Genomic DNA, 27,339 nt, shown 5'->3' on the forward strand with positions numbered 1-27,339 from the left:
CTCCACCTTCAGCAGATCAGCCTCCAGCGGCCTCTCCTGAACTCTGCTCCACCCGACACATTCCTGAGGTTCTGAGGTTCTGATGGGTTCCAGGAACAGATTTCACAAACTGTGTCAGCAGAAGTACCGACGCTTATTATTCTGTTTTCATCTACAGTTTAAACAAATCATCTAAAATATAAGAAGATAGAAATACTCAGCTGGTGTCTATGAAGAGTGTCCTCACGGTGTCCTCACGGTGCCCCCTAGTGTCCGTGATGTTTACTGCAGTCAACAGGACAGAAATCAAGCAATTCAATATGATATATTTATATTTATGTTTATTTATCCCTCAATCATGCTCCAAAATAATAACAATAATAGATATAATATATGGATGTATATATGTATGTATGTATGTATACATACATAAATACATATATATATATATATATATATATTTTAATTGTTGTTAATAATTATTATTATAATTGTAACAATGATAATAATAATTATTGTCATTATTATTACTTTTCCTCTTCTTCTTAATGTTATTTAAAGCAAAAGGTACAAGATACTGTAAGTAGGGAGTATAACTGTGAGTAAATGGTTATATTATATTATTATAATATATTGTATTATTATATTATTATATTATTGTATTATTATATTATATCATATTATATTATTAGATATTATTATATTATGATAATATATTGTATTATTGTAATATTATATTACATCATATTATATTATTAGACATTATTATATTATGATAATATATTATATTATTGTAATATTATATTATTGTATTATTATATTATTATATTATTATTTTATTGTAATATTACATTACATTATATTATATTATTAGATATTATTATATTATAGTAATATATTATATCATTGTATTATTATATTATTCTTAATTATTATATCTCGGGTGTGTTTCTGAAGAGGAGGGGGGGGGCTTGGTGTTTGACAGCCTCGCGCTGTGCATGCCGGGATACATGTCGCTCTTGTTTACAAGATGGTAGCAGAGGATCAGTTCTGTGACTCAACAAACACTTAAATAACAATAATAATACGAAACACAGATTTCCTCCCGTCGGTCCTCACGAGACTCGTCTCGTGTCGGTGAGCACGCGACGTCTGTTTCATCCACGCGGACTCGAGAGGCTGAACGCGGCTCGTGCACAACCGGACGTTATTTTTGCAGTGTCACTGACAGACACAGAGACGGAGAGACAGAGACAGACAGAGAGACAGACAGACAGACAGACAGACAGACAGGGCCACAATACCCCGGATCATCAAATCACAGGTCAGTAAAGTGGATTTAACGTGTTTGTTTTATTCATTCTATATTAAAGGGAATCAGTGAGACAGTGAGTCACAGTGTAATAACTAATGTAATATAACGAGCTTTGATTCATATCAATAAGTTATTTATTTATGCTAATCAGTGAATTATACAGTGTTGGAGAAGTCATGAAGAAGAACTACTTTGTCTCCATTTAAAGGTACAGAACCAGGAAACAACCTCAGAGCTTCATGTGTTAAAGCTGCATTCTCTCTAGTGTCCACCAGGGGGCGACTCCTCTGGTTGTATAGAAGTCTAGTCTAAAATGACTCTACTTCTCTCTTGATTTATTCCCTCAGTAAACATTGTAAACACGAGTTTATGGTCTCAATCTCTAGTTTACAGTCTTCTTCAATACAGCATGATGTTCATTTAGTACATTATGCTCCATTTAGAGTCAAACACACCATAAAGCAGGGGGCGATTTAGGGGCGGGGCTACACGCTGATTGACAGGTCTCTACCAGAGTCTCTAGTCACTCCTCAGTCCAGATATGGTCACTTCCTGTTCACTGGTTGTGAAAACCAGGTGGCTGTTAAGCTAGCTGGCTAGTCGTAGCTTAGCTTAGGTTACGCCATAAAAATAAAGTAGGAGTAGAAGAGACGTTCCCATTAAAATCAACCCAGCAGGATGGTCAGAGCGGCGGCCATTTTTATGTGTACTGTTACCGTTGCAGCTGTTCTAGCCGGCTAGCTTCCCCGTAAACTAAACCGACTCACGGCAAGTTGCGGACTCACTGAGCTAGCTAGCTAACTAGTGGACAGCTGGTTTGTTAGCTAGCTAGCTAGCTGAATCCAGCATGTGTTAATAACCATCATTGATCTGAGGTTCACATAAGAAGAACCATGAGGGGAGATCCGTTACATTACTGGTAAAGTCCGCCTCCTTTTATGACAGGCAGTATATTAATGGTTAAATTGATCACTACTACTGAACTCTTCTTTCAGAGGACTGTCCATCGGGTCTGCAGGAGTGTTCCTGAATCCAGCCGAATGTAAGTCTCTCTGTTTAACCTAGTTAAACTAGAAGCTAAACTAGCTAACATGCAGTGAGTTCAACTCATATTTCCACCTGAAGCGTTGATGTTTTTTACCTCTGTGTCATGATGTCGTTATTTGCTTTGCTAGAATATGTTGATGCTTGTTTTTTCTACCACAGATGAGTTTGAGTCTGACTTCCTGTTTGAACGTCTTGCTCCGCAGGAACAGAGCGACTGCAAAGCATCTAATCGAGCGCTACTTCCGGCAGTTAACCGACGGCTGTGGAAATGGCGACTGCACGAATGAGTTTTGCGCGTCATGTCGCGACTTTCGACCTCTGGATAAAAATTCTGCGGCGGCCAAAGCGCTCGACCTGTTTAAGATTAACGCCAAACTCTGTAATCCTCACCCCTCCGAGAAGGACGCCCCGGACGGTGAGATGAGCGAGACGGACCTCTGTCCCGCCAAGGAGGACTTCTCAGGTAACGCTGACTCTCCCGGACGCTGGCTATGAGCTTGGAGTCAAGTTCACCGTGTTAATCCGATTGTTTTTCCCCTGTTTTGGCCCAGATGTTCATTACCTCACGGAGAACAACATCTGTGCGATCCTGAGTTTCTGCGAGGAGCGGGGCGACTACTCTGCGCTCATCCGCATCATCGGCAGGATTTTCTCCAATTCGGACGCCTTGACGAAGTGTTTCAGGAAGGTCGAAGCTGAAAACCCGGACTCTTGTGAACCGACAGATGTGGACGAGCAGGAGACGCAAAGCTCAGAGACGACGGGCGCTTCCCTACCGGACGAGGGTCTCGATGAGATGCTGGACCCTTGCGAGGTGACGGTGGACATCGACGGCGTGAGGAGGGTCTACGACCGACTTCTGAGCCTCGACCAGGTGGAGGCCGCTCTCGTGAACGCGCTCGTTTACCTCACTCCCAACATGGAGCTCGACCTGGAATACCTCGACGTGTACGAGACGAACCCGGACTACCTGAACATCTTCATCATCGTGTTGGAGAACAGTAACCTCCACAGTCCCGAGTACCTGGAAACAGCTCTGCCGCAGTTCTGCAAGGCCATGAGCAAGCTGCCGGTGTCGGCGCTCGCCAGGCTGTCGAAGCTCTGGTCCCGGTACGGACTCGCGCACATCCGCCGCATGACGGAGACCTTCCAGCAGCTCATCACGTTCACGGTCGTCAGCAACGAGTACGACGGCGAGACTTTGGTGAACGACGACGCTACCGTGGTGGCCGCGACGCAGTGCTTGAAGGTCGCCTTCTACGCCAGTATCCTGGGCGGCGACGTGGACGTGGAGCACAACGAAGACGAGGATGAAGATCCCGAGTCCGACGAGCTCACCCTGCACGAGCTGCTGGGCGAGGAGCGGCTCTACAACAAAGGTCCGCCGGTCGATCCGCTGGAGAAAGAACTGGGAGTCCGACCCGTGGACAGCATCAGACCACTCCTCCCCTACGAGGACTTTGTGAACGAGTCACTGAACGACGTGGTGGAGATGGACAAGGACTTCACCTTCTTTAAGGTCAACGCCGAAACCAAGTTCTCCTTCCAGAGCTGCCCCTTCATCCTCAGCGTCATCACCAAGAACCAGGGGCTGTACTACGACAACCGGATCAGGATGTACAGCGAGCGGCGCCTCACGGCCCTCTACAGCATGGTCCAGGGCCAGCAGCCCAACCCCTATCTGAAGCTCAAGGTCCGCCGGGATCACATCATCGACGACGCCCTCGTCAGAGTGAGTCACAGCGACATGTCCGACGGTGTGACTCATAGAGTGTCTGTGGTTTAAACCATAGAGTGTCTGTGGTTTAAACCATAGAGTGTCTGTGGTTTAAACCATAGAGTGTCTGTGGTTTAAACCATAGAGTGTCTGTGGTTTAAACCATAGAGTGTCTGTGGTTTAAACCATAGAGTGTCTTCATACCGCCGTAGTAAACCAGCCGACGTGTCAAACGATCAATCTGCTTCTTATTTTGTGTGAACACATTAATGTTACAGTTGCATGGTGTGACATGTTTAGGCTCCGCCCTGCTGTTCTCTCCATGAATTCAACCCTCTTGTGTTGCAGCTGGAGATGATCTCCATGGAGAACCCGTCCGACCTGAAGAAGCAGCTGTTTGTGGAGTTCGAGGGGGAACAAGGTGTCGACGAGGGCGGGGTGTCAAAGGAGTTCTTTCAGTTGGTCCTGGAGGAAATCTTCAATCCCGACATAGGTGAGACCAGAAATCACAAGTTTACAGAACAGCTCAACATTTAAGTAAATGCTCTTCTTTGCTTTATTACCAATAGTTAGATGAGAAGATTGATACCTTTTGGTTTCTAGTCCTTCATGTATTTTCTCTCTGTTTTGACTTCCTGAACAGGAATGTTCAGCTACGACGACGACACCAAACTGTTCTGGTTTAACTCGTCCTCTCTGGAGAACGAGGCCCAGTACACTCTAGTTGGACTTGTTCTGGGACTCGCCATCTACAACAACTGCATCCTGGACGTTCATTTCCCCATGGTGGTCTACAGGAAACTCATGGGCAAGAAGGGGACCTACTTGGACCTGTCAGACTCCCATCCAGTACAGTAACTTTCTCCAAAGTTAACATATGCAGTGAAAGACTGTTCTGTATTTCTGACATATTATTATGTATGACCAAACGCTGCAATCACTTGAGGATTAGGTCATTATAAACCAAGCTTAAGTCAGACTATGGTAGCTCAAATCCACCATTAAACGTGTTGTTTTCTCTCCTTTATGTTATGTGTGCATTAAATAAACGAGACATTACATGTCACTGAGCTTTAGAGAGGATAGAAGGTGTATTTTGTTACTTCTGGACATAACCAGGCTAGCTGTTTCCGGTCCTTTGCTATGCTAAGCTAACATGTCAATGTGTTTCTTCACGTTTCTTTTCTTCTTGCAGAGTCTCTACCAGAGTCTGAAGAAGTTGCTGGAATATGGCAGCAACGTGGAGCAAGACATGATGCTCACCTACCAGATCTCACACACAGACCTGTTTGGAAACCCCATCCTGTACGACCTGAAGGAGCAGGGAGACCAGATCCCCGTCACTGAGGACAACAGACAGGTGAGACCACAACAGTGGAGGTCATGTGATCGAGTTCATTTAACATGTTGGTAGATGGTATCGTTAGGATTTTATTAATATTCCTTATAGGTTTGTTTTCAATACTAAGTCATTGCTTTTTTATGGTATATTATATGATATTGTAGTATCTTATATTACATTAATTATATTATATAATATAATTTTATTTTAAATTATATTATTTTATATTATCTTGTATTATATTATAGAACAGTATTAGAATGTATTTATATTTTTAAAATAACTTAATGTTTCTAGAGCGGCAACAGTTATGTTTACAACAACAATCACTAAAGTCACTTTATAAAATCATTCATATTTCACTGGAAACAAATCTAATATGTTAAAAAAAATAACATCTCTGAGTGAAGTTTATAAAGAACACAGATATCCGTCAGTATCAGTCATTCAATAGCCGAGCTAACGCTAACTGAGCTAACGCTGACTGAGCTAACGTTGACTGAGCTAACGCTAACTGAGCTAACGTTAACTGAGCCAACATTGACTGAGTTAACGTTAACATAACTGAGCTAATGTTAACTGAGCTAACGATAACTGAGCTAACGTTGACTGAGCCAACGTTGACTGAGCTAACGATAACTGAGCTAACGTTGAGTGAGCTAACGATAACTGAGCTAACGTTAACTGAGCTAACGTTGACTGAGTTAACGTTAACATAACTGCGCTAACGTTAACTGACATTTACATTTAATAGGTGTATTTTTGCTTTTGACCTCTTTGAATCACAGGAGTTTGTGGACATGTATGCCGACTACATCCTGAACAAGAGTGTGGAGAGACAGTTCAAAGCCTTTAAGAAAGGTTTCCTGATGGTCACCAAAGAGTCTCCTCTGAAGTATTTGTTCAGACCGGAGGAAGTAGAGATGCTGATCTGTGGCAGCAGGGTGAGGAAACACAGCTTATTTTAAACGGTTCTTTATTGTAGATATGTGATTTAGGATTAACGGAGAAATCTCTTTCACAGAAACTTGACTTTGAAGCTCTTGAAAAGACGACAGAATACGATGGAGGTTACAGCAAAGACAGTCAGATCATCAAGTGAGTCTCTTTTGTCCTCTCACACACTGCGTTACTGAGCGTCAACTGAGCTGACAATGACTTAGCCGATGATAACTGAGCCAACGTTAACTGAGCTAACGTTAACTGAGCTATAACTGAGTCGACGTTGACTGAGCTAACGTTGCGCTAACATTAACTGAGCTATCATTAACTGAGCTAACGATAACTGACCGATAACTGAGCTGACGTTGAGCTAACGTTAACTGAGCTAACGTTAACTGAGCGATAACTGAGCCGACGTTGACTGAGCTAACGTTAACTGAGCTAACATTGACTGAGCTAACGATAACTGAGCTAACGATAAATGAGCTAACGTTAACTGAGCTAACGTTGACTGAGCTAACGTTAACTGAGCTAACGTTCTGTGGTCGTGTGAATGGTACATCTTTGGTATTATTAGTAGTATTAGTAGTAGTATTAGTAGTAGTAGTAGGACACACTGATTTTATTTAACGTTGTTTTTTATTTTGTTATTTCCTGCTCACAGAGATTTCTGGGAAACGATTCACTCGTTCGGAGAAGAGCAGAAGAGGTTGTTTCTTCAGTTCACCACCGGCACAGACAGAGCGCCCGTCGGAGGACTCGGCAAACTAAAAATGATCATCGCCAAGAACGGCTCCGACACAGACAGGTACGTCAGACAGATTATCAGACGAAGAACTCGTTCTACGACCAGCGACGGACGAGGACGGACAGATTCTAAGGTCCGGTCCAACCGTCCAGCTGAACCAGGAGACAACCGCCAGTTCTTTAAAGTGAAGTCAAAGCTTCATGAGTTAAATGGAGTGACTAGTGGATCATCTCTACTCGGTTCTCATTGGTTCTCATTGGTTCTCATTTCCTTCTTTCAGACTGCCGACCTCTCACACCTGCTTCAACGCTCTGCTGCTGCCTGAATACTCCTCCAAGGACAAACTGAGGGAGCGACTCCTCAAGGCCATCACGTACGCCAAAGGCTTCGGGATGCTTTGATCCACAAACAGACAAGTTTTCTCCACTACGTTTTTTACAAATTAAAGAAAAAGGGAGTATCACAAAAAAAGGGGAAATGCCGTGAAACAAAAATGCTGCAACAACCCTGTGCCTCACCAAGCTGCACCAGTCAGACTCCACTTCCTGTAACACAAACCCTTCATTAGGTCTCCAAAGAGCTCAACACAATGCTTGAATTATGTGTTTTTATCCTTTAGTGTTTTGTTTTTTAACATCTGATTTGTGAAACTGTGAAAGTGCACTTACACACGGGGTTTTAAGTGGCGTGCGGTTTTATTTATTGACGTAGTTTGACGTTTTCTGGTGTGTGTTTTCTCCGGTTCCTCGCGGTGTAGCAGTATTCAGTCCTCTCTTCCCACCGCTGGGAGACGACTGGGCATAACGGTGCTCCTTGTGCTAGACTGAGGTGAAGCCTTTTCATTTGTTTTTATTACTGCTGCCTACACAAACGGCCTCACTGACGAGCTCTTATTTGATCTGTTTCCTGTCGGCGTGAGAGCAAACTCTCCCCTGACCTCCAGGTTATTTTGAAGTATTTCTGTGTACTACATACAACATGAATACTGTGTGAGCGGATCGTGTGGTTTCAGGATGACTGATCCTGTCTCTCCTCCTCTTTGTTTGCTTTTTAAAGTGTTTCTGATTGCACATTTGTAAGTGCAGTTGCCAAAAATGTGCAATGCCTATATACTGTATATACAGTGTATATATATATATATATATATATATATATATACATATATATATATATATATATGTGTATATATATATATATATATACATATAAAAGAAAAGAGTCACATGAAGTGTTTTATTTGGCCAAATATCTCAGGTACATAAAGAATGTGCGGATAATGTGAAACTCTTATGTAAAGCAACTATTATGCAAAGTCAATAAAGGTGAACTAAATCAATTAACTTTGTCATTGTGCTTCAGATAAAGCTGCTATTGTCAATATGTTGTGTTAAAGGTGTGATAATATGACATCATTATGTTTTCTATAGTGTGTAATCACCTGATTGTAGGAATCATTGTGTTCATCAGGAGACAACCTCCGGTTCTTCAAAGTTCTTCAGTTCTTCAAGTGTCAAAGCTGCATTCTCTCTAGTGTCCAGCAGGGGGCGACTCCTCTGGTTGTATAGAAGTCTAGTCTAAAATGACTCTACTTCTCTCTTGATTTATTCCCTCAGTAAACATTGTAAACATGTTGAATCGTAGGGACTCGACTCGCTTTTCTCTTACCAAAAAAAGACCATCTAGACCCGTACGGTATGTTATCTGAACATGTTTAATGTTTATTTACATATAACGTCGCAATTTACAACTCATAGCGTACGCTGATTATAACATAAACAGAACTGCATTTGGGTTTCATGTTGTACGTTCACAGACGGCATCAAGTGGACGCAGCAGTAAGCAGTTCACGGAGCATAATTATACTCGACAGGTAGATCAGTAAGTTCTTCTGGGGGAAACGTGAATACTGATCAGGAAATCAAGACATTCCTCATTATTCTAAGGCTGTGAAAAGCCTTTTCTTTTTCTTTTTTTTTTGCATACACAATATATACACGTGTGTGTATATGTACATACATGTACATACATACTGAAGTAGTTTCATGACGACATAAAAATAGACTCAAAGCATACACACAAAAACATTTGCTGCATACACTGTACACAATTTGACACGTTATAATGATGATGAACAGATGTATAAATAGATATAAACATGGTCCTTTGAAAAGTGTCACTCTGCTATTCTACATGAAAAAGCCCCTCGTTTCCTGTAAAGTCCTCAGGTGTCTCTCACGTTCACTGGACCTTTTTGTCCTTGTCGGCCACCACCTCTGACAGATCCTCGGGTCGGATGGATTTGACTTTGGCCTCCATCTCCGTGACCCTCTGCTTCATCCTCGACTGGCCCGAGTTGAACTCCGCCATCAGCTGGGCAAACTTAGTCTGCATGAGGTTCAGGTTTCCCTGCAGTTTGACGATCTTCTCCTCCAGGTCTTTGGGGTCAGCGCCGGCGTTGGCGATCGCCTCGTCGATCAGGTTGTCCTTCATCAGGATGGCTTTGCCCTTCTCCTCCAGAGCCTTTTTGGCATCTGGATACTCGGTGAGAGCCTCCATCAGGTCGTCTTTGGACAGAGCGAAGAGATCGGAGTAACCCACGCTCCGGATGTTGGCTGTTCTCCTGTTTCCTGCTTTGCTGCCCTTGATGCCCAAGATACTGATCTCCCCGAAGTACGCACCATCGCTGAGCACTACGAACTGAGTGACCCCGTCGTCGGCCACCACAGCCAGCTTCCCCTCCTTGATGATGTACATCTCCCTGCCAATATCCCCCTTCTTACAGATGTAATCGCCAGGACTGAACACTTGTGGCTGCAGCTTGAGCACCAACTCAATCAGCAGACCAGCTTCGCAATCCTGGAAAATACGCACTTTTTTCAGGGTATCCAAATGGACGTTGATGGCGATCTCGGCCTTGAGCTTGTCTGGGAGGTTCTTCAAAACTTCCTTCTCGTCGCAGGTCTTCTTCTCGGTCCACAGGTAGTCAAACCACTTGATGACCCTGGCCTCCAGGTCTTTGGTGACCTTTCGGAACTGCATGTACTGCTTAATGGAGTCGATCTTCGCCTGGAACTCGGCACGAGAGGCGTTCATGTTGGAGATCATGGCACCGACGTTACCGACAATACTAGCAAAGATCAGCACACCCGTGAGGAAGTCGGCGATGACAAAGACGAATTCAACATCCCTGACTGGTGCGGGGGTCTCTCCGATGGTGGTGAGGGTCAGTGTGGACCAGTACAGGGAGTAGATGTACTTCCTGGCCAAGCGGCCGTGCTCTGGGTGGCTGATATTGGGATATACCCACGTGTCAGTTCCAAAACCAATGGTTTTCGAAATGGCAAAGAACATACAAGCGTTCCAGTGGATAATAACGAGGATATAAAGTACGAGATTGCTGATACGGAACATGTTTGGGAAGCTGGTTCTGGTTTCAGTCCGCTCAAAGAACTCAAAAAGCCTCGAGATTTTGCAAAGACGGTTGAATCTGAACTCTGGGTTGTTGTATCCGAACTTCAGAAACAGCAGATCGGTGGGTATCATTGAAATCATGTCGTATTTGAACTGAGATGTCGTTCTGTAGTTATTTCTCAGTTTCGTGGAATCTTTCACCAACAGGCCTTGTTCCAGGTAACCTGAGGAACAAACACAAAGTTAGGAGCCAAACCCAGAACAACAACGGACACAAATTGGTGTTCATCATAGAACTAGAACAGGAGGAGAACGGACGTTGAACTGCTTTCCGTGGACTAGTACAGAGGAGAATGGTGGCGGTGGTTGTGGTGAGAACAATGAGGCCACCAGCCTGCTGTTTGTCTCATGCTCTGTAACCAGTGTAGCATTAAAGCATGGTGGCTAGCTGACCCACCAACTGTATGCTAGTTACCTAACGATCCTTGTATTTCTCAGTAAAGACTCTTGACTCTTACTTCTTTGCCTCCTGAGTCATGCATTTGGATGCTTTTTGTGAACCGTGACACCTTCAAGGGTCGCAATAGCAAAACACAAAAGAAATGGCCGCCCCTCCGACCATCCGGCTGTCCTTTCACTCCTGTTCTCTTTCTACGGTGCACATGTTCAAACTAGAATCCAACCTGTTCTTGATCTGACGAACGTATCTGTGAAGTAGAGGATGTCCGTGAAGTAGTCCAAGAAGAGCCAGAGGTTCGTGTACGTGTCCTGGAGCTCGTTAAAGCAGGATCTGCGAGACGAGGAGGACACGTTCATGAGATGTATGAACAGACCTCACCCAGGGACACTTAGAAGCACGTTAGACGGACGATACCTTGTTACGATCATCATGAGGTTGTAGAACACTGGACCCGCGATGACGGTCAGCCATCGGTAGTACTGGTCTGTGGCCGGATCCATGATCCAGATTTCTTTCCTAAAGACAACTCAACATTACTTTGTGTTAGTGTTGTACAGTACGCATCAAACAGACAGGTGTGTCTTCTGTCGTTACATTTCCCAGTAGACCGTGTCTAACGCTGTACTTACGGTGGCTCCTCCTTCTTTTTATCATCTTTCTTATCGTCCTTTTTATCATCCTTCTTCTCCTCCTTCTTCTCCTCCTTCTTCTCATCCTTCTTGTCGTCTTTCTTCTCCTCCTCCTTTTTCTCATCTTTTTTAATCTCCTCTTTTTTGCTACAAATCACAAGTTTAGTTGGTTTTTTTTCATGGTGGTGGTCTATGAGGGGCTACCGGTCTACAGGAGGAGAGGGGGTCTAGTGGAGGATTCACACTTTCTGGAGTCTTTGTTGGAAGATCTGGTGCAGGTCACACATTCGTCCAGCAGGTGGCATCGTAACATTACAGGTGAGTTTACTGTTTACCACTAAACATCAGTGCGACCCACATCGTAACTTGCAACAAAAAGGTTTCATCTGTCTAATGCGCTGCATAAATAAAATGCATTATTATGATTATTAATGCGGGAGGAAGCACCAGACAGGGACGGGGATTAAAGGACCTCTAGCGTCGCTATTTACTGCAGAATGTACCACGTTATCTGTATGATACGTCCAGCATGAAGACTCTAGAACCATCTAGTGTTCTACTCTACGTCCTGACTCACACTTACTCGTCCGTGTTGTTGCAGTTATTCATGTTGTAAGCAGCGAGCGGCCACTTACTGCCAAGACTGAAATACAAGACAGGATGTTTGACCGGTGAACCTCCACAGTGTCACGCTATGAATGAATGGAGCGATCAATTCAAGATGTCTTAAGTGTGTCACACAAGACCGGGTCCCTCGTTTGAGTATTTATTCATCTGTTCAATGCTAAATGTTCTAAAATCCTTTCTCAGTTTTCCAGCTGCAAGACGCTCTTTGTGACGAGGACTTGCTTTTCACTGCGACGACTTTCTGGTTCCTCTTAGCCAGTTTGACTCAGTTTAGACTAGATTCACGTAGACTGGGTCCGGTACTTACTTCCTCTTGCGGGTCGTGTCGTTGGGGCCCACAGACTGGGCGTTGCTCTCTCGGCTGGAGAGGTCTTGGAGCTCGGGGCCTCTGAAGCGCTCCAGGAACGAGTCGTGCCGCTCTGTTTGGGGGTTCTCTCTGTGAGACGCCCGGTTCCACAGCATGAAGAAGAAGTAAGAGAGCCTGGAAGGTTAGCAGCAGGGAAACAGAACACGGTGATACCCGTCTAGTCTAGGACTGAAGCAGAGGACCTAGGTACCAGTGGTGGAGGCAGTACTCACATTCTAAAAGTAGGACAACAAAGAAACACTCCACTGAGCACATGGCCCACTAACGAGAGCCCTGAGATGTGTGGTCAGGTTCTGTTCATCGGAGAACAGAGTTCTTCAACATTAGAACTTTCCACGGATACGTTGAATGTTTCAGATCAACACTGAGGTGTTCTAACGGCTCTGAATCACGTTTCATGTTTTAGTATTTCATCATCTTTATTAAACATAACTGAGTTGTTTCCTGTGAAGACGAAAGTTTATTTTGAAAAGACTGTTTTCATGTAACGAGAGGAAGCTGCTGGACGTAAGTTGAGGGTTCATGTTTTAGTATCATAGGAACCGTTGATAAAGGACTTGAACAGTGGTCTCCTGGGTCACGATGTGACCCAACCTTCATTCTGACAACATTCCTCACAATAAAAACGTATTCATGATACGGAGAAAACAAACAGAATGTGGGAGAACATGTGTTTTCTAGAAACGTGATCGACAATAACACAGTTTTATGTGTAACGTAGTGTTGATGAGACCAGACTCACTGTTACTGTTGAGGAGTTTATTAACATGTTATACATGTAGATAGTTCAGTCTAGTGCTTCTCAACGTCTGACGGGTCGTGAGATATTTACATTCATATTTTTGGGCCCTTTCTATTGGGCCTGTTTACGTATTAAGTTCTGATGTGCTGTAGTTGAAGCAGCACTAGATGTATTAAGATGAACATGAAGTATGGAGATAAACTCTCCACCACCGGTGGAACAACAGCTGTGAAGACATGTAGTCTACCTGGCCACGGCCCCGGCTCCTGTGAGGGACTCTGAGGACAACGCCGTCTCCGGGTTGTCTCCACAGAGAGACGGAGCCCTGTGAGGACAGACGTTACAGAGACGTGATGAAGACTCATCTCACTCATTGTGCATGCAGCATCTAGAGGACGAAGGCCGAGAGTCTAACAAACCGGACCTGCTGTTCCCGTTTTCGATGACGGCGAGCTCGTCATCGGGCCTGCTGGAGGACGGACGCCGTCTGCCGCCGAAGGACTTCTCACAGCCGATCCTCGCCATGTCGTCTGCAGGCTCTGCGGCACACAGACACACACCAACGGGACATGTTGAAGCGGTTCATGTGTTTACCGTCTGAGAGCGCAGCAGCCTAAAGATAGAACCTCGTTATGTCCTTAACACTAAACAGGATCAGAGCTCTCTGTGGACGCTCAGCTGCTCTCTGAAATAACTAAGCTGTGGCTTACAGGAGGCCGGAGAGAGGCGGCGCTCAGGCGGCGTACGCGGCGGGTTAAGTCCATTAGAGCGCCACTTTAAGAACCGGTCCACCTGTAGACCGTGATCAGGGTCCCTAAACATCTAGTTCATGTGCTCATGTGCTCATGTGCTCATGTGTTCATGTGTCCACGGTGGAGGAGGCTACATCTCCACCGTGACTCTCCCTGCTGAACATTGACTCTCTGATCTCTGGGGACTCCGGTGGTTGTAACACGTGAACACGTGCAGATTAGTGGTAATACCAGGGAGTTAACCGGGAGTTAACCGGGAGTTAACCGGCCCCCACCGAATTAACTCATTAACTCCCAGAGCAGCAGAGTTCAGTGTGACCACTCACAGCTCTCTGCCGCTGTGACGCAGTGAAGACGTTCACACACACACACACACACACACACACACACACACACACACACACACACACTTCACCCTGTGAACACATCTGACGTTATGTTGTTCTATCATATTAATAAATACACAATAATCACATCACATTAAAGTGACGTAGAGACCTCCTCCTGATGCACCAACCCTCATATCGACTCAAATGATTCATAATAATAATAACAACGCTTTGATTCACTGTTAAACTTACTAATATTAACTTATTAATAATTCTGTACACGTAATATTTGGTCCTTCATCTTCGTCATCATCCTCATTTAATGCAGCAGTAATAATAATCCACTTCTTATTCTAACAGTTTAAATTCTTCATGTATTCATAATCTCCATAAAGATAAACATGTTATATCAGCTTCCAGGCGCGTGCACAGTTCAGCTGACACGAGTATGACTTCTAATAAGACTAAGAATAAGACAATGACTCTTATTATTACTCTTATTATTACTTATTATTAGTCTTATTATTACTCTTATTATTAGTCTTATTATTACTCTTATTATTACTCTTATTATTAGTCTTATTATTACTCTTATTATTACTCTTATTATTACTTATTATTAGTCTTATTATTACTCTTATTATTAGTCTTATTATTACTCTTATTATTACTCTTATTATTAGTCTTATTATTAGTCTTATTATTACTCTTATTATTACTCTTATTATTAGTCTTATTATTACTTATTATTACTCTTATTATTAGTCTTATTATTACTCTTATTATTAGTCTTATTATTACTCTTATTATTACTCTTATTATTAGTCTTATTATTACTCTTATTATTAGTCTTATTATTACTCTTATTATTACTCTTATTATTAGTCTTATTATTACTTATTATTAGTCTTATTATTAGTCTTATTATTACTCTTATTATTAGTCTTATTATTACTCTTATTATTATTCTTATTATTACTTATTATTAGTCTTATTATTACTCTTATTATTACTTATTATTAGTCTTATTATTACTCTTATTATTACTTATTATCAGTCTTATTATTACTCTTATTATTACTTATTATTAGTCTTATTATTACTCTTATTACATCTTAACGTCGTGTCGAGTCTTTACGGTCACTCCGTGCGAGTCTTTAGAAGACCTTCATTGAAACATCTCCAGACTGAAGAACCGACGCTTCTGTTTTAACGTTCTCCTGTTTTAACGTTCTCCTGTTTTAACGTTCTCCTGTTTTAACGTTCTCCTGTTCTAACGTTCTCCTGTTTTAACGTTCTTCTGTTTTAACGTTTTCCTGTTTTAACGTTCTTCTGTTTTAACGTTCTTCTGTTTTAACGTTCTCCTGTTTTAACGTTCTTCTGTTTTAACGTTCTCCTGTTTTAACGTTCTTCTGTTTTAACGTTCTCCTGTTTTAACGTTCTCCTGTTCTAACGTTCTCTCAGACGGACTCACCGGTGAAGAAGTCTCACGCTGACTTCTGTTTCCCGACAGAACCGTTAATCCCACTCTGACCTCTTCTGCTTGGTTCCATCTTCAGAACCTCTCCAGTGATTCACAGTTTCTCTTCTTCTTCTCTTCTTCTCTTCTTTTTCTTCTTCTTCTTCGTTTTCTTCTTCTTCTTTTCGGTCCTTCAGGTGAACATTGAGCTTCTCGTCTTTAATTGGCTGCAGTTTGCTGGACGAGGACTGAGCTGCTGAGCGCACAAGGTCCCGGATCAGAGAGGGGGAGGAGACCTGTCCATCACGGAGCCGTCCATCTTTGTAGTCCTGTACTGTAGTCCATCCCTCTGGACCTGTCCACCAGTGGACCTGTCCACCAGTAGACCTGTCCATTACTAGACCTGTCCATTACTAGACCTGTCCACCAGTAGATCTGTCCACCAGTAGACCTGTCCACCAGTAGACCTGTCCACCACTGTAGTCCATCAGTGGACTCATGTGGTCTCTCTGTAAACCTTTTAACTCTGTTCTGTCCACATGTTGAACCTGTCTTTATCTAACGTTCACCTTTATGTACAACAATAATCACATATTTAATAAAAGTCTTATTCAATATTTAAACAAACATTTTCGTAAACTGGTACCAAAAATAACCCTATCAACTTAAAATCTAAATCTTAGTGAAAGTAGTTTTCACTGTGATATCTATTACCCCCCCCCATCACCTGAAGGCATGAGGTGATATACGGAGCTGCAGCACTAATCCAGCTTAGACCTGAGCTCCTGGTCCAGCACCTGATGCCCCTCATGGATGTGCTCACTCCACCATGGTTCCTCTGAGCCGGTGTTACCGACTCATGAACACACTGCAGCTGCTCTAGTGATCATTGTGACTCATGGTCTCTGACTCTCCATCATACATATACATACATACATATATGTATACATATACATATATATGTATGTATGTATATGTATACATATATATGTATATATATATATATATACATATATATGTATATATATATATATATACGTATATATGTATATGTATATATATATATACATATATATGTATATATATATATGTATATATATATGTATATGTGTGTATTCTAGATACATTCTGGAGCCTGATTGTGTTGTTCTCAGCGTCTGGTCGTCTCAAACTGAAGGGATTGAGCAGCGTAACAGACTTTGGATTGTCCTCACTGAGAGTGGGGTTTAGGGCAATCCATTAATAGAAGCGCGGTGCTGGATACCCAGAAAAGGTGCTTACATGCACTGACACTAAACAGGCTGAGCTGTGAGGTCATCCGCAGCCACAACGGACTTCTGTTTTCTTTATTTCGCTCAGCTGCTGCTTCGGTCCAATAAAGAGGAGAGCAATCACTCTCCCTGCTCCTCCAGGCCTCATCGGGTTTAGTCTCCAGGTGCAGAGATCTGTTGAAAGCCTCTTTACGTCTCTGCCAGAAGGCACATGGTAATTACTGCTCCCTAAAGCCGGGGCTCTCTCACCGGCCAACTATTGTCTCCTGCATGCCGGCCTCTCTGTGCATTTACAAGTCAGCCCGCCGTGCAGCCTCTCCACGTGTTCCACAGCAGCTGAGTCCAGACCGCATCCAGCTGGACGCTCCTCTTCAGGTGTCAGCCGGAGGAAGACGAGTAAAGAGTCGGCTTCTCCTCGCTGGTTTCAAGCACGTCGGGCCCCAAAATATATAGTACTTGTAAAGTATATAGTATTTTATCAGTAATATATATTTAAAAAATGTTTCATTCTATTTATTTAATTAAATTAAATTAAATTAAATTAAATTAAATTAAATTTAATTTAATTGTATTTATTTATTTATTTATTTTATTTTATTTCTTAGTTTGTTCTTATCACATTGTTTTGTTTTGTCAGGCTTTAAATTTAAAAGACTTTATTTGGTCGTTGAACCTCACTGAGTGTCTGTTGAAGCACTTTGTAAACTGTGTTTTTCAAGATGTATTAATAAAGTTATTATTATCTTGACTCTGGTGAATCATGTCTTCATTAATGTCTTCATGAAGGACATGCCTGTGAGGTAGAACAGAGTCTCGTCTCTTCCTGAGTGCTCCTCAGATGTTCCTCTTGTTCTGATGAGTTGATCACTTGAAGCTCGTTCGTTGTTTTCGTCCAATCAGAGACGACGGTTTATCCTCCAGCAGCGTTACCGCGACAACCTCAGTCACGTCAAACACAACATGATGACATCTTTGTTTCATAATCACAATAACTACCGTCATTTCACCAATCAGTGTGTTCCTGTTCCCACTCACAATCAGTGTGTGTGTGTGTGTGTGCGCTTACCTTTACGTTCACATGTGACTGATAAAAGATGTTTTTAATATTTCACCTGGTAAATTATTCACATGTAGCAACATTTTAGTGTGTTGATTTAATTAAATAAGTCGGTTTAACATCTGAATTGCTTTTTGTAGTCATATTGCATCTCTTCTGTTTTCTGTCTCTTTGTCGTTCTTTTGTGTCTCTTTGTAGTTGATATTTGTCTCTTTGTCGTTCTTTTGTGTCTCTTTGTAGTTGATATTTGTCTCTTTGTCGTTCTTTTGTGTCTCTTTGTAGTTCTTTTATGTATCTTTGTAGTTGTTATTTATTTGTCTCTTTGTCGTTCTTTTGTGTCTCTTTGTAGTTGATATTTGTCTCTTTGTAGTTCTTTTGTGTCTCTTTGTAGTTGATATTTGTCTCTTTGTAGTTCTTTTGTGTCTCTTTGTAGTTGATATTTGTCTCTTTGTAGTTCTTTTATGTATCTTTGTAGTTGTTATTTATTTGTCTCTTTGTAGTTATTTTATGTCTCTTTGTAGTTGTTATTTGTCTCTTTATAGTTATTTTGTGTCTCTTTGTAGTTTATATTTGTCTCTTTGTAGTTCTTTTATGTATCTTTGTAGTTTATATTTGTCTCTTTGTAGTTCTTTTATGTCTCTTTGTAGTTGTTATTTGTCTCTTTGTAGTTCTTTTGTGTCTCTTTGTAGTTGATATTTGTCTCTTTGTAGTTCTTTTGTGTCTCTTAGTAGTTGATATTTGTCTCTGTTTGGTTTCTCTTTGTGGTCATTTGGAGGATCTGCCTGGTTTTTGTAGAGGGCCGGGGCCCCTGAGACTTTGGGCCCCTGTGTCCAGTAGGTCTGTTCAGTAATCCATCCATGACACATGTACAGATATGTGAAAGTGTAGCGTGTCCATATTATACATGTGAGCAAAACAATGTCATGACACAAAAACATATAGAAACCATGTGTTGATCAGACTTTTTATTCATTGTGTTGTTTGTTCACTCTTTCCTTTCTCAACGGTGACGGGATCATGAGGAAGGTTCATCACACTGCTGCCCTCTGCAGGACACTTTAGGAAATGCTCCTCAGCGTGTCACCATTCATGGCTGACGCTTCACAGGAACTTGAACGTGAACATTCCTGTGCAGCTGGTAATCTCTGCTGCCTCAAACACTCACCTGAGGAGCTGTCAGGTTTAAGGGCTCTTTGTTCTCAGGGTTCAGGTTCTGCAGCTTCTCCTTCAGGCCTCCAGCTACACACCAGTAAACCGCCTGAAGTAAAAGTACTCATTGTGTAGGATAATATCTGTTAATGTACTATAATTATTGATGCATTCATGTGTTCATCACTTTAATGTTGCAGCTCATTTCAACAGCTTTAATTACTGTTGCGGTAGTTTAATAATGTAATCTATTAGTTTACTTATATTTTATATCAATAATCTAAATACAGTTATAGAATATTAAATTGTTATATTTGTATCCGCAGAAAATAAGAGGATAAAGAGAAAATGAAATGATGTATCACTCGTCACAGCTGTGCATTTAAAGTGGACCTCATCATTTAAAATCTTACTTACAGAGACGTCTCTGTACAGACATGTTCACAGTGTTGTGTGATGATTAGAGGAGCAGCAGAGGGTCCACCTTTGTCACTCTAAACGTAATCATCCTGTAATAAATCATATCTTATCTCACTGTGAGTTAGTCTGTCGTCCTTCTAGTCTGCTTTATTGTTGATATCGTACAATAACTGGGTAACACGACTCAGGCTCCAGTTTACATTTATTGGTTCATTTCAAGTCAATTAAATTACATTTATATTTTGTAAAGCCCAAAATCACAAATTCACCTCAGACAATAAACCTGAACCAACCCTAATTATAGACCTGAACCAGCCCTAACTATAAACCTGAACCAGCCCTAACTATAGACCTGAGTCAGCCCTAACTATAAACCTGAACCAGCCCTAACTATAGACCTGAACCAGCACTGACTATAAACCTGAACCAGCTCTAATTATAGACCTGAATCAGCTATAACTATAAACCTGAACCAGCCCTAACTATAAACCTGAACCAGCCCTAACTATTAACCTGAACCAGCACTAACTATAAACCTGAACCAGCTCTAACTATAGACCTGAACCAGCCCTAACTATAAACCTGAACCAGCCCTAACTATGAACCTGAACCAGCCCTAACTATAAACCTGAACCAGCACTAACTATAAACCTGAACCAGTCCTAACTATGAACCGTGAAGCCTACTTAAATGTGGTGATGGTTTCTGACCCCTGGACTGAAACTGTAAGCTGGTTCCACAGAAGAAGAGCTTGACAGCTGAAGGTTCTGGTTCCCATCTTACTTTTTGAGACTCTATGAACCGAATTGGGCCCGTTTAGAATATTTATGTTGTTTTTGAAAACAATATAAAATGTAAAGACAACATACATCATTTAATTATCACTTTATTTGACAAAATAACGTAAAAATAAAGGGACTGATGTGAGTATCTCGACACTGCATCTTCCGGTCCGGTAGGTGGCGGTACGCCCCCTAAAACCACCAACCACACACCACCACGGAACCAAAGAGAAGAAACAGCGCGAGAGAGGCCGCCGTCCTGCTCGGTGTTAGTTAGATGCTCCCTCTCGGCTATGATTGACAGAGTCAGAAGAAGAAGAGCTTCACCCGCTCGGTTGTTGTCACCGTAACAGAAGAACAAACTGCGGCATGGCGAGTGAAGAACGAGCCCCGAGTTCAACGAGGAGAAGACCACCATGTTTCGGATTATTGAGGATGTTATTTATTGCTTTTATTCAAACCACGCGGGCCAATAAACAAGGTTTGTAAACTTAGCATGTAGCGCTAACTTCATTAGCATGTAGCATGTAGCGCTAACTTCCGTAGGCATATTTCTACGTAAGGCCCTTACGTAGAAATACTTTTTGACACAGCTAACTCACTTAGCTTAACGTCTGCTAGCTAACGTTTGAACCCAGCTGAACGTGGTTATTCACCTCATGCGTTCATAACCAACTGTCACTAGCAACTGGAGCCGGGTTGACAGTTGATCACTGAAGTGCTAACTAGCTGTCCGTTAGCTCTGTGTGGCCTGTTAACGGTAAACAGTGAACGTTAGCTTCGTCTGTAGCTTGTTGTCATGTTGTGTCCATATAAGGCTAAAGTCAGGCTAACACCTTTAATCACAAACACAGAGAAGTAATGGGGAACAAGAGCAGCTCGTTAGCATCATAGCTAGCTCCAATGCTAGCTGCTGTTCTCTATTTATTTATTTATTGGATTATTTGACACATTAATACAAACATAGCTGTAAATGCTCCTGGAGGCAGATGTTACAAAGTAAACCTGAACACAGAATATAAGATCACATTCACAGAGTTATGAAGAAGTGAGGATATTAATATCAGTAGAATCATCATTCAGGAGATACGAGGGACAGCTGTTCAATAGAAACCCGGACTAAAGACAGTGTGCTGCATTGATGGACTCTTTAAAACATCTACTGTGTGATCTTAATGTGTTGGAGTCAGTTCTATTTGCAACACGGTCTCTGGCTTCCTGACATGACTTCCTCTCAATACAGGAACTGTTTGAATCAGTCAGCTGATGCTTGTAAACGTGGCTCAGAGGTGTGATTTGTTTGGCTCTGATCGGTGGCACTAGCTCCTGTTCTGTTATTCATCCAGAGGACCGGAGGGTCCAGCTGTCTGATCACGTGACGTCACAGGATCAGTCCGCCAGGATGAGCTGCAGGGTCAACTTTTACTAGACCTGCGTGGTGTGTTTACACTGGGCCTCAATGCACGTGCAACACAATCTGGGACTTTATCTAAACAGCTGAGCGATGAAGGAAGTTATCGCTCAGATTCAACTTGACTCATGTGAACACTGCTATGAACCTGTAATCTCTCACTGCATCGCCTCCACAGACAGACGGACAAACACAAGCTAAGAACAGACTCTAATGTACGTCCATATATACAAATACAAATATAAATATAAATATATAGCACCAATGATCAACAATACATTACAACGTCTACATGTACAAGTCGTGTGTTCTGTGAGTTATACACCTGACTGGATGGTTATGTACATGTGATGATGTCTGGTCATGCAGCATGTAGGCTTTTGACAGTGACTATAATAATAAGATCTGGTGCATTAAAGATATGATCTATAACAGCAGCAGAGTGATTCATCTGTTGGTCAGAGTGACGTCCTGCAGCTCAGAACCCAGAGTCTGTGTGAACGATCACTGCTAGTTGTCCGTAGTTATCTAAACTATCCGCACCAAGTTAAACTCGTCTGAGTTAGCAGTGATGAGATTAGTTATTAAACCGTTCTGCTTCCTTTGTTTGGCCACGAAACTCACGGCTGCATTCAGTCGTCCTACAGGATCGAGCACCGAGGAGGACTTTATGTTTGTTCTTTTGTTGGTTTGTTCTTTTGTTGGTTTGTTGTCTTGTTGGTGATCATTTCGAAGTGATGAGACTTTCACTGCTTTTAAACCTGATCTCACAGGAAGGAGTTGAACTAGCAGGACGTTTGAAGGACTTTCATAAGAACGTACTTCAGGCCTAGAGTAAGACGTGAACTACACAACATGAATACTTAAAGCACGTCACTCACGCAGCTCAACAGCACTTTGGGACTTGGACCCTGGTCTCCTGGTTGAAAGGCTTTGAGTCTTCCCTTTATTCAGACTGTGTGACGAGCTCTAAGAAGGTGAACCTGAAGTTCAGACGCTCACCGTCACAGAACATCTGCAGAGTTAGAGCTGGTGAGATCTAACGTCAGCACAGATCTAAAAAGGAAAATGAAAGCGTGAGTTGTTGAGTCAGACGCTCAGATGTGCTGAAACATGTTTGATGACCAGCAGTGTGTGTGTGTGTGTGTGTGTGTGTGTGTGTGTGTGTGTGTGTGTGTGTGTGTGTGTGTGTGTGTGTGTGTGTGTGTGTGTGTGTGTGTGTGTGTTAGAAGCGTCGGAGTGAAAGTGAAGAAGGCTTCAGAGCTGGATCATACGGATCAGATCATAAGGGAGTAAAACTACCTTTAGAGCTCACTGGTACTAATACTATAGTATCAGTGGTAGTACTTCTCATTTGTCAGGTACTCACAGAGAACACAAATACCTGGTGATTTAAAACCGACTGTCAGTTGATGAGCAGAACGTGTGAAGTTATCTGCTAGTATATAACTGATGATGATGAAGTGTTAAAACTGTAATTAAGAAACCAACGGTTCTCCTTTTCAAAGGTGGTGATGATGATGATGATGGTGGTGATGATGATGATGATGATGATGACTTCCTGTTCTTGTGTTTCACAGCATTCATCCAGTCAGACACAATTCTAGAAGTGTTACATTTTGGTGAGGGGAGCCTCTTACAGGTAACAACCGTTCTGTTCGATTACTGTCTTTATTTCCATAGTTTCTACACAAGAACCTCTTCATGCAGTGACGTCACCTAACGTTGAATCTCTTCTTCTTCTTCTTCTTCTTCTTACAGGCAGAGTCTGACATTGATTTTAGTTTATATCATCAACAAAGGTGAGTTTAACATCCTGACCTCCGACACACACGCTGTACGTTTACATGGTTACATGTCGTCATAGTTGATGTAGTACTTGAAGTATTTAGTGCTCCGTGTACTACAGCTGTGCTGGATGTTAAAGCCACAGCCTGGAGGGTTGAGTGACATCTAGTGGTGAAGTGACACAACAACATAAAAAGTCTCTTTGGTGACGTCTCTCGTTGGTTTGTGATGTTTTGAAGTCTTGAGTTCATCATTTTGTCCGTCGCCATCTTGTTATATGCAACCAGTGAACAGGAAGTGACCATATCTGGACTGAGGAGGAGTGACGTAGAGACGGCGTATACGTCTCTGGTAGAGACCTGTCAATCACTGTGTAGCCCCGCCCCTAAATCATCCCCTCTTTATGGTCTGTTTGACTCTAAATGTTCCATAATGTACTAAATGAACATCATGCTGTATTGAAGAAGACTGTAAACTAGAGATTGAGACCATAAACTCATGTTTACAATGTTTACTGAGGGAATAAATCAAGAGAGAAGTAGAGTCATTTTAGACTAGACTTCTATACAACCAGAGGAGTCGCCCCCTGGTGGACACTAGAGAGAATGCAGAACTTTAAAGAACCGGAGGTTGTCTCCTGGTTAGAACACATAACGTTCTCTACGTTCTCTACTGCAACGTTTTAGAACCAAAGACAGACGTTTGAAACCTCTGGGGTCGTGTTTTATTCTGGACGGGAGGAAACAGACCGACGGTCACTTCCTGTTTGGGTCTAATCAGGCGTGACGTATCCTCTGTGATTGGTCACGCCCCGATCACATGACCTCTGGACCGCCAGCATCATTTCACCGTCGTGTTGCTAACCTTGATGTCTTTGCCGTTGTGCTGTTTATAAGCTAGGATCTGTTACTTGAGCTCTTTGTGTATGTGAACGGTCATGTGATGCTCGTTTTTAATGTTTAAACGTAGCCTTAAAGGCACACTTCACCACATAATGACCATCTGTGTGTGTGTATATATATATATATATATATATATATATATATATATATATATACACACACACACACACACACACACACACACACACACACACACACACACACACACACTACTGTTTGTGTGTCTTGCTTCTTTCGGGCCTCACTGTTGAGCTTCCTGTCCTTCTGTTGCCTCTTTGTTAGCTCTGTTCTTGAAGGCGCTTCATTAATAGAGTCACTGTCGAGGGAGAGTTTCTAAACGGACGTTTGGTTTCACATAGTTTAGCCGTCGTTCAGCGCGGAGGCCTGAGAGAGAACAATACAGTCTGAATGTAAACGCTGTGAGTAGATAATAGTACGGAGGGTTGTTTAGGTGGTGAAGAGTCCTCACCGTTTCAAACAGCAGGTGTTTGTGTGGTGGCCTCAGATCAATACTCAGTCTTTACCTGTGTGTGTGTGTGTGTGTGTGTGTGTGTGTGTGTGTGTGTGTGTGTGTGTGTGTTGTGAGCAGCATGGTACAGTATGTTCTAACCCATAAAGGGTTATCTCTCACAGACATAGCAGGACCACTCCCTCCCAGTGGGGGAGGGTTGTTCAACTTCCTCTTTCTCCTCATTGTGAGAGTGAGTTAATTATTATTGTCTCTCTGTTAGTCACTGTGAAGACAGTAGAGCCTCCACAGTAGAGTCAGAAGCTCGTAGTCACTATGTTGTTCTTACTTGAGCTTTATTCTGACTCTGGACGTATGCAGATCTGAGGTCAAAGAGGACTCGGCCCCCCTCCTCCGGTTACACCCTGACATTCAACACATGAGCTCGGCAAAAGGCCTCACACAAGGTTTATAGCCAGGATCCGCGTGGAGTCCTTTAATCCCTCAAGGATTTAGTCAGTAGTTGTTGTGTTAATGGGAGAAGTGAGGCTGCAGATGAGCGACGATCCAGGAGGAGGTCGGGTCCTGTGTGTGGGTCACTGTGGACCTCAGACGGGCCTTCAGTCTGCTGCTGTACTCTAGAGCCTGGTGGTGTAGAGGTGGAACAGAGCTATACTACGGTGTGACTACGGTGGCGTTGGAGTGATGGTGTGACTGTAGTGTGATGTAGTGGTGTTGCAGTGACAGTGTGTCTGTAGTGTGACTGTAGTGTCACTGTAGTGTGACTACGGTGTGTCTGTAGTGTGTCTACGGTGGTGTTGCAGTGACGGTGTGTCTGTAGTGTGACTGTAGTGTGACTACGGTGTGTCTGTAGTGTGTCTACGGTGGTGTTGCAGTGACGGTGTGTCTGTAGTGTGACTGTAGTGTGACTACGGTGTGTCTGTAGTGTGTCTACGGTGGTGTTGCAGTGACGGTGTGTCTGTAGTGTCACTGTAGTGTGACTACGGTGTGTCTGTAGTGTGTCTACGGTGGTGTTGCAATGACGGTGTGTCTGTAGTGTGACTGTAGTGTGTCTATGGTGTGACTGTAGTGTGTCTATGGTGTGACTGTAGTGTGACTGTAGTGTGTCTATGGTGGTGTTGGAGTGACGTGTGACTGTAGTGTGTCTATGTTGTGACTGTAGTGTGTCTATGGTGGTGTTGCAGTGACGGTGTGACTGTAGTGTGTCTATGGTGTGACTGTAGTGTGTCTATGTTGTGACTGTAGTGTGTCTATGGTGTGACTGTAGTGTGTCTATGGTGTGACTGTAGTGTGTCTACGGTGGTGTTGCAGTGACGGTGTGTGTGTAGTGTCACTGTAGTGTGACTACGGTGTGTCTGTAGTGTGTCTACGGTGGTGTTGCAATGACGGTGTGTCTGTAGTGTGACTGTAGTGTGTCTATGGTGTGACTGTAGTGTGACTGTAGTGTGTCTATGTTGTGACTGTAGTGTGTCTATGGTGGTGTTGCAGTGACGGTGTGACTGTAGTGTGACTGTAGTGTGTCTATGGTGTGACTAGTGTGACTGTAGTGTGTCTATGGTGTGACTGTAGTGTGACTGTAGTGTGTCTATGGTGTGACTGTAGTGTGTCTATGGTGTGACTGTAGTGTGACTGTAGTGTGTCTATGGTGTGACTAGTGTGACTGTAGTGTGTCTATGGTGTGACTGTAGTGTGACTGTAGTGTGTCTATGGTGTGACTGTAGTGTGTCTATGGTGTGACTGTAGTGTGACTGTAGTGTATCTACGGTGGTGTTGCAGTGACTACATGTGGTGGTGAGTTAGTGGAGGATGTTTGGCTGCAGCTCATCAGGACTGATGCAAATCATGTTCTCCAGAGTGTTTCCTTACCTGTAGTAGTCGTGACCACTTTACTATTTCAGTTCTGTTTATTCAGAGGTGGAAGAAGTATTCAGACCCTTTACTGCAGTACAAGTACTCATACACACTGAAAATACTAGTCCTGCTTTCAAGACCGGAAGTAAAAGTATTTAAAAGAAGTCAAAAGTATTGATGACTTCCTATTCTATCTGGATTAATATTTCACAGTATAAAGTACTATATGTACCTCTGAGGTGTAGTACAGTATAAAGTACAATATGTACCTCTGAGGTATAGTACAGTATAAAGTACTATATGTACCTCTGAGGTATAGTACAGTATAAAGTACAATATGTACCTCTGAGGTGTAGTACAGTATAAAGTACTA

At 42.6% G+C, this 27,339-nt stretch overlaps 3 protein-coding genes across 4 annotated transcripts in view; 2 read left to right on the top strand and 1 right to left on the bottom strand.

The window, feature by feature from the left end:
• Positions 1-1,003: 1,003 nt before the first annotated feature.
• On the top strand, positions 1,004-8,426 carry ube3a (ubiquitin protein ligase E3A). The gene is made up of 11 exons (XM_068725342.1): positions 1,004-1,303; positions 2,290-2,336; positions 2,545-2,804; positions 2,893-4,073; positions 4,407-4,551; positions 4,702-4,907; positions 5,254-5,418; positions 6,189-6,344; positions 6,425-6,498; positions 7,007-7,150; positions 7,371-8,426. Coding segments are annotated over exons 2-11 (2,454 nt in total). The 5' UTR covers positions 1,004-1,303; positions 2,290-2,334; the 3' UTR covers positions 7,492-8,426.
• Positions 8,427-8,782: 356 nt separating this feature from the next.
• Positions 8,783-16,098, bottom strand: cnga3a (cyclic nucleotide gated channel subunit alpha 3a). Of its 2 annotated transcripts, XM_068725343.1 has the most exons (8): positions 15,882-16,098; positions 13,751-13,865; positions 13,574-13,651; positions 12,525-12,698; positions 11,591-11,737; positions 11,376-11,477; positions 11,185-11,291; positions 8,783-10,725 (listed from the first exon to the last, which is right to left on the bottom strand). In XM_068725343.1, the coding sequence occupies exons 2-8, from the start codon at positions 13,849-13,851 to the stop codon at positions 9,329-9,331; spliced, it is 2,106 nt and encodes a 701-aa protein (XP_068581444.1). In that variant the 5' UTR covers positions 13,852-13,865; positions 15,882-16,098; the 3' UTR covers positions 8,783-9,328. The 2 variants fall into 2 exon arrangements, with proteins under 2 accessions (XP_068581444.1, XP_068581446.1); XM_068725345.1 differs by lacking the exon at positions 11,591-11,737.
• A 4,715-nt stretch (positions 16,099-20,813) lies between these two features.
• The window catches only part of tmem131 (transmembrane protein 131), a 30,169-nt gene continuing 23,643 nt past the window's right edge, over positions 20,814-27,339 (top strand). The window contains exons 1-3 of the mRNA XM_068725304.1: positions 20,814-21,026; positions 23,537-23,598; positions 23,718-23,758. Of these exons, the coding sequence (XP_068581405.1) occupies positions 20,915-21,026; positions 23,537-23,598; positions 23,718-23,758 (215 nt within the window). The 5' untranslated portion in view covers positions 20,814-20,914. The remainder of the gene's footprint in view (positions 21,027-23,536; positions 23,599-23,717; positions 23,759-27,339) is intronic.

The sequence above is a fragment of the Cebidichthys violaceus genome, unplaced genomic scaffold (genome assembly GCF_023349555.1).
Source record: "Cebidichthys violaceus isolate CVI_PGR_0920_01 unplaced genomic scaffold, fCebVio1.0.p SCAF_35, whole genome shotgun sequence".
Classification (NCBI taxonomy): domain Eukaryota; kingdom Metazoa; phylum Chordata; class Actinopteri; order Perciformes; family Stichaeidae; genus Cebidichthys; species Cebidichthys violaceus.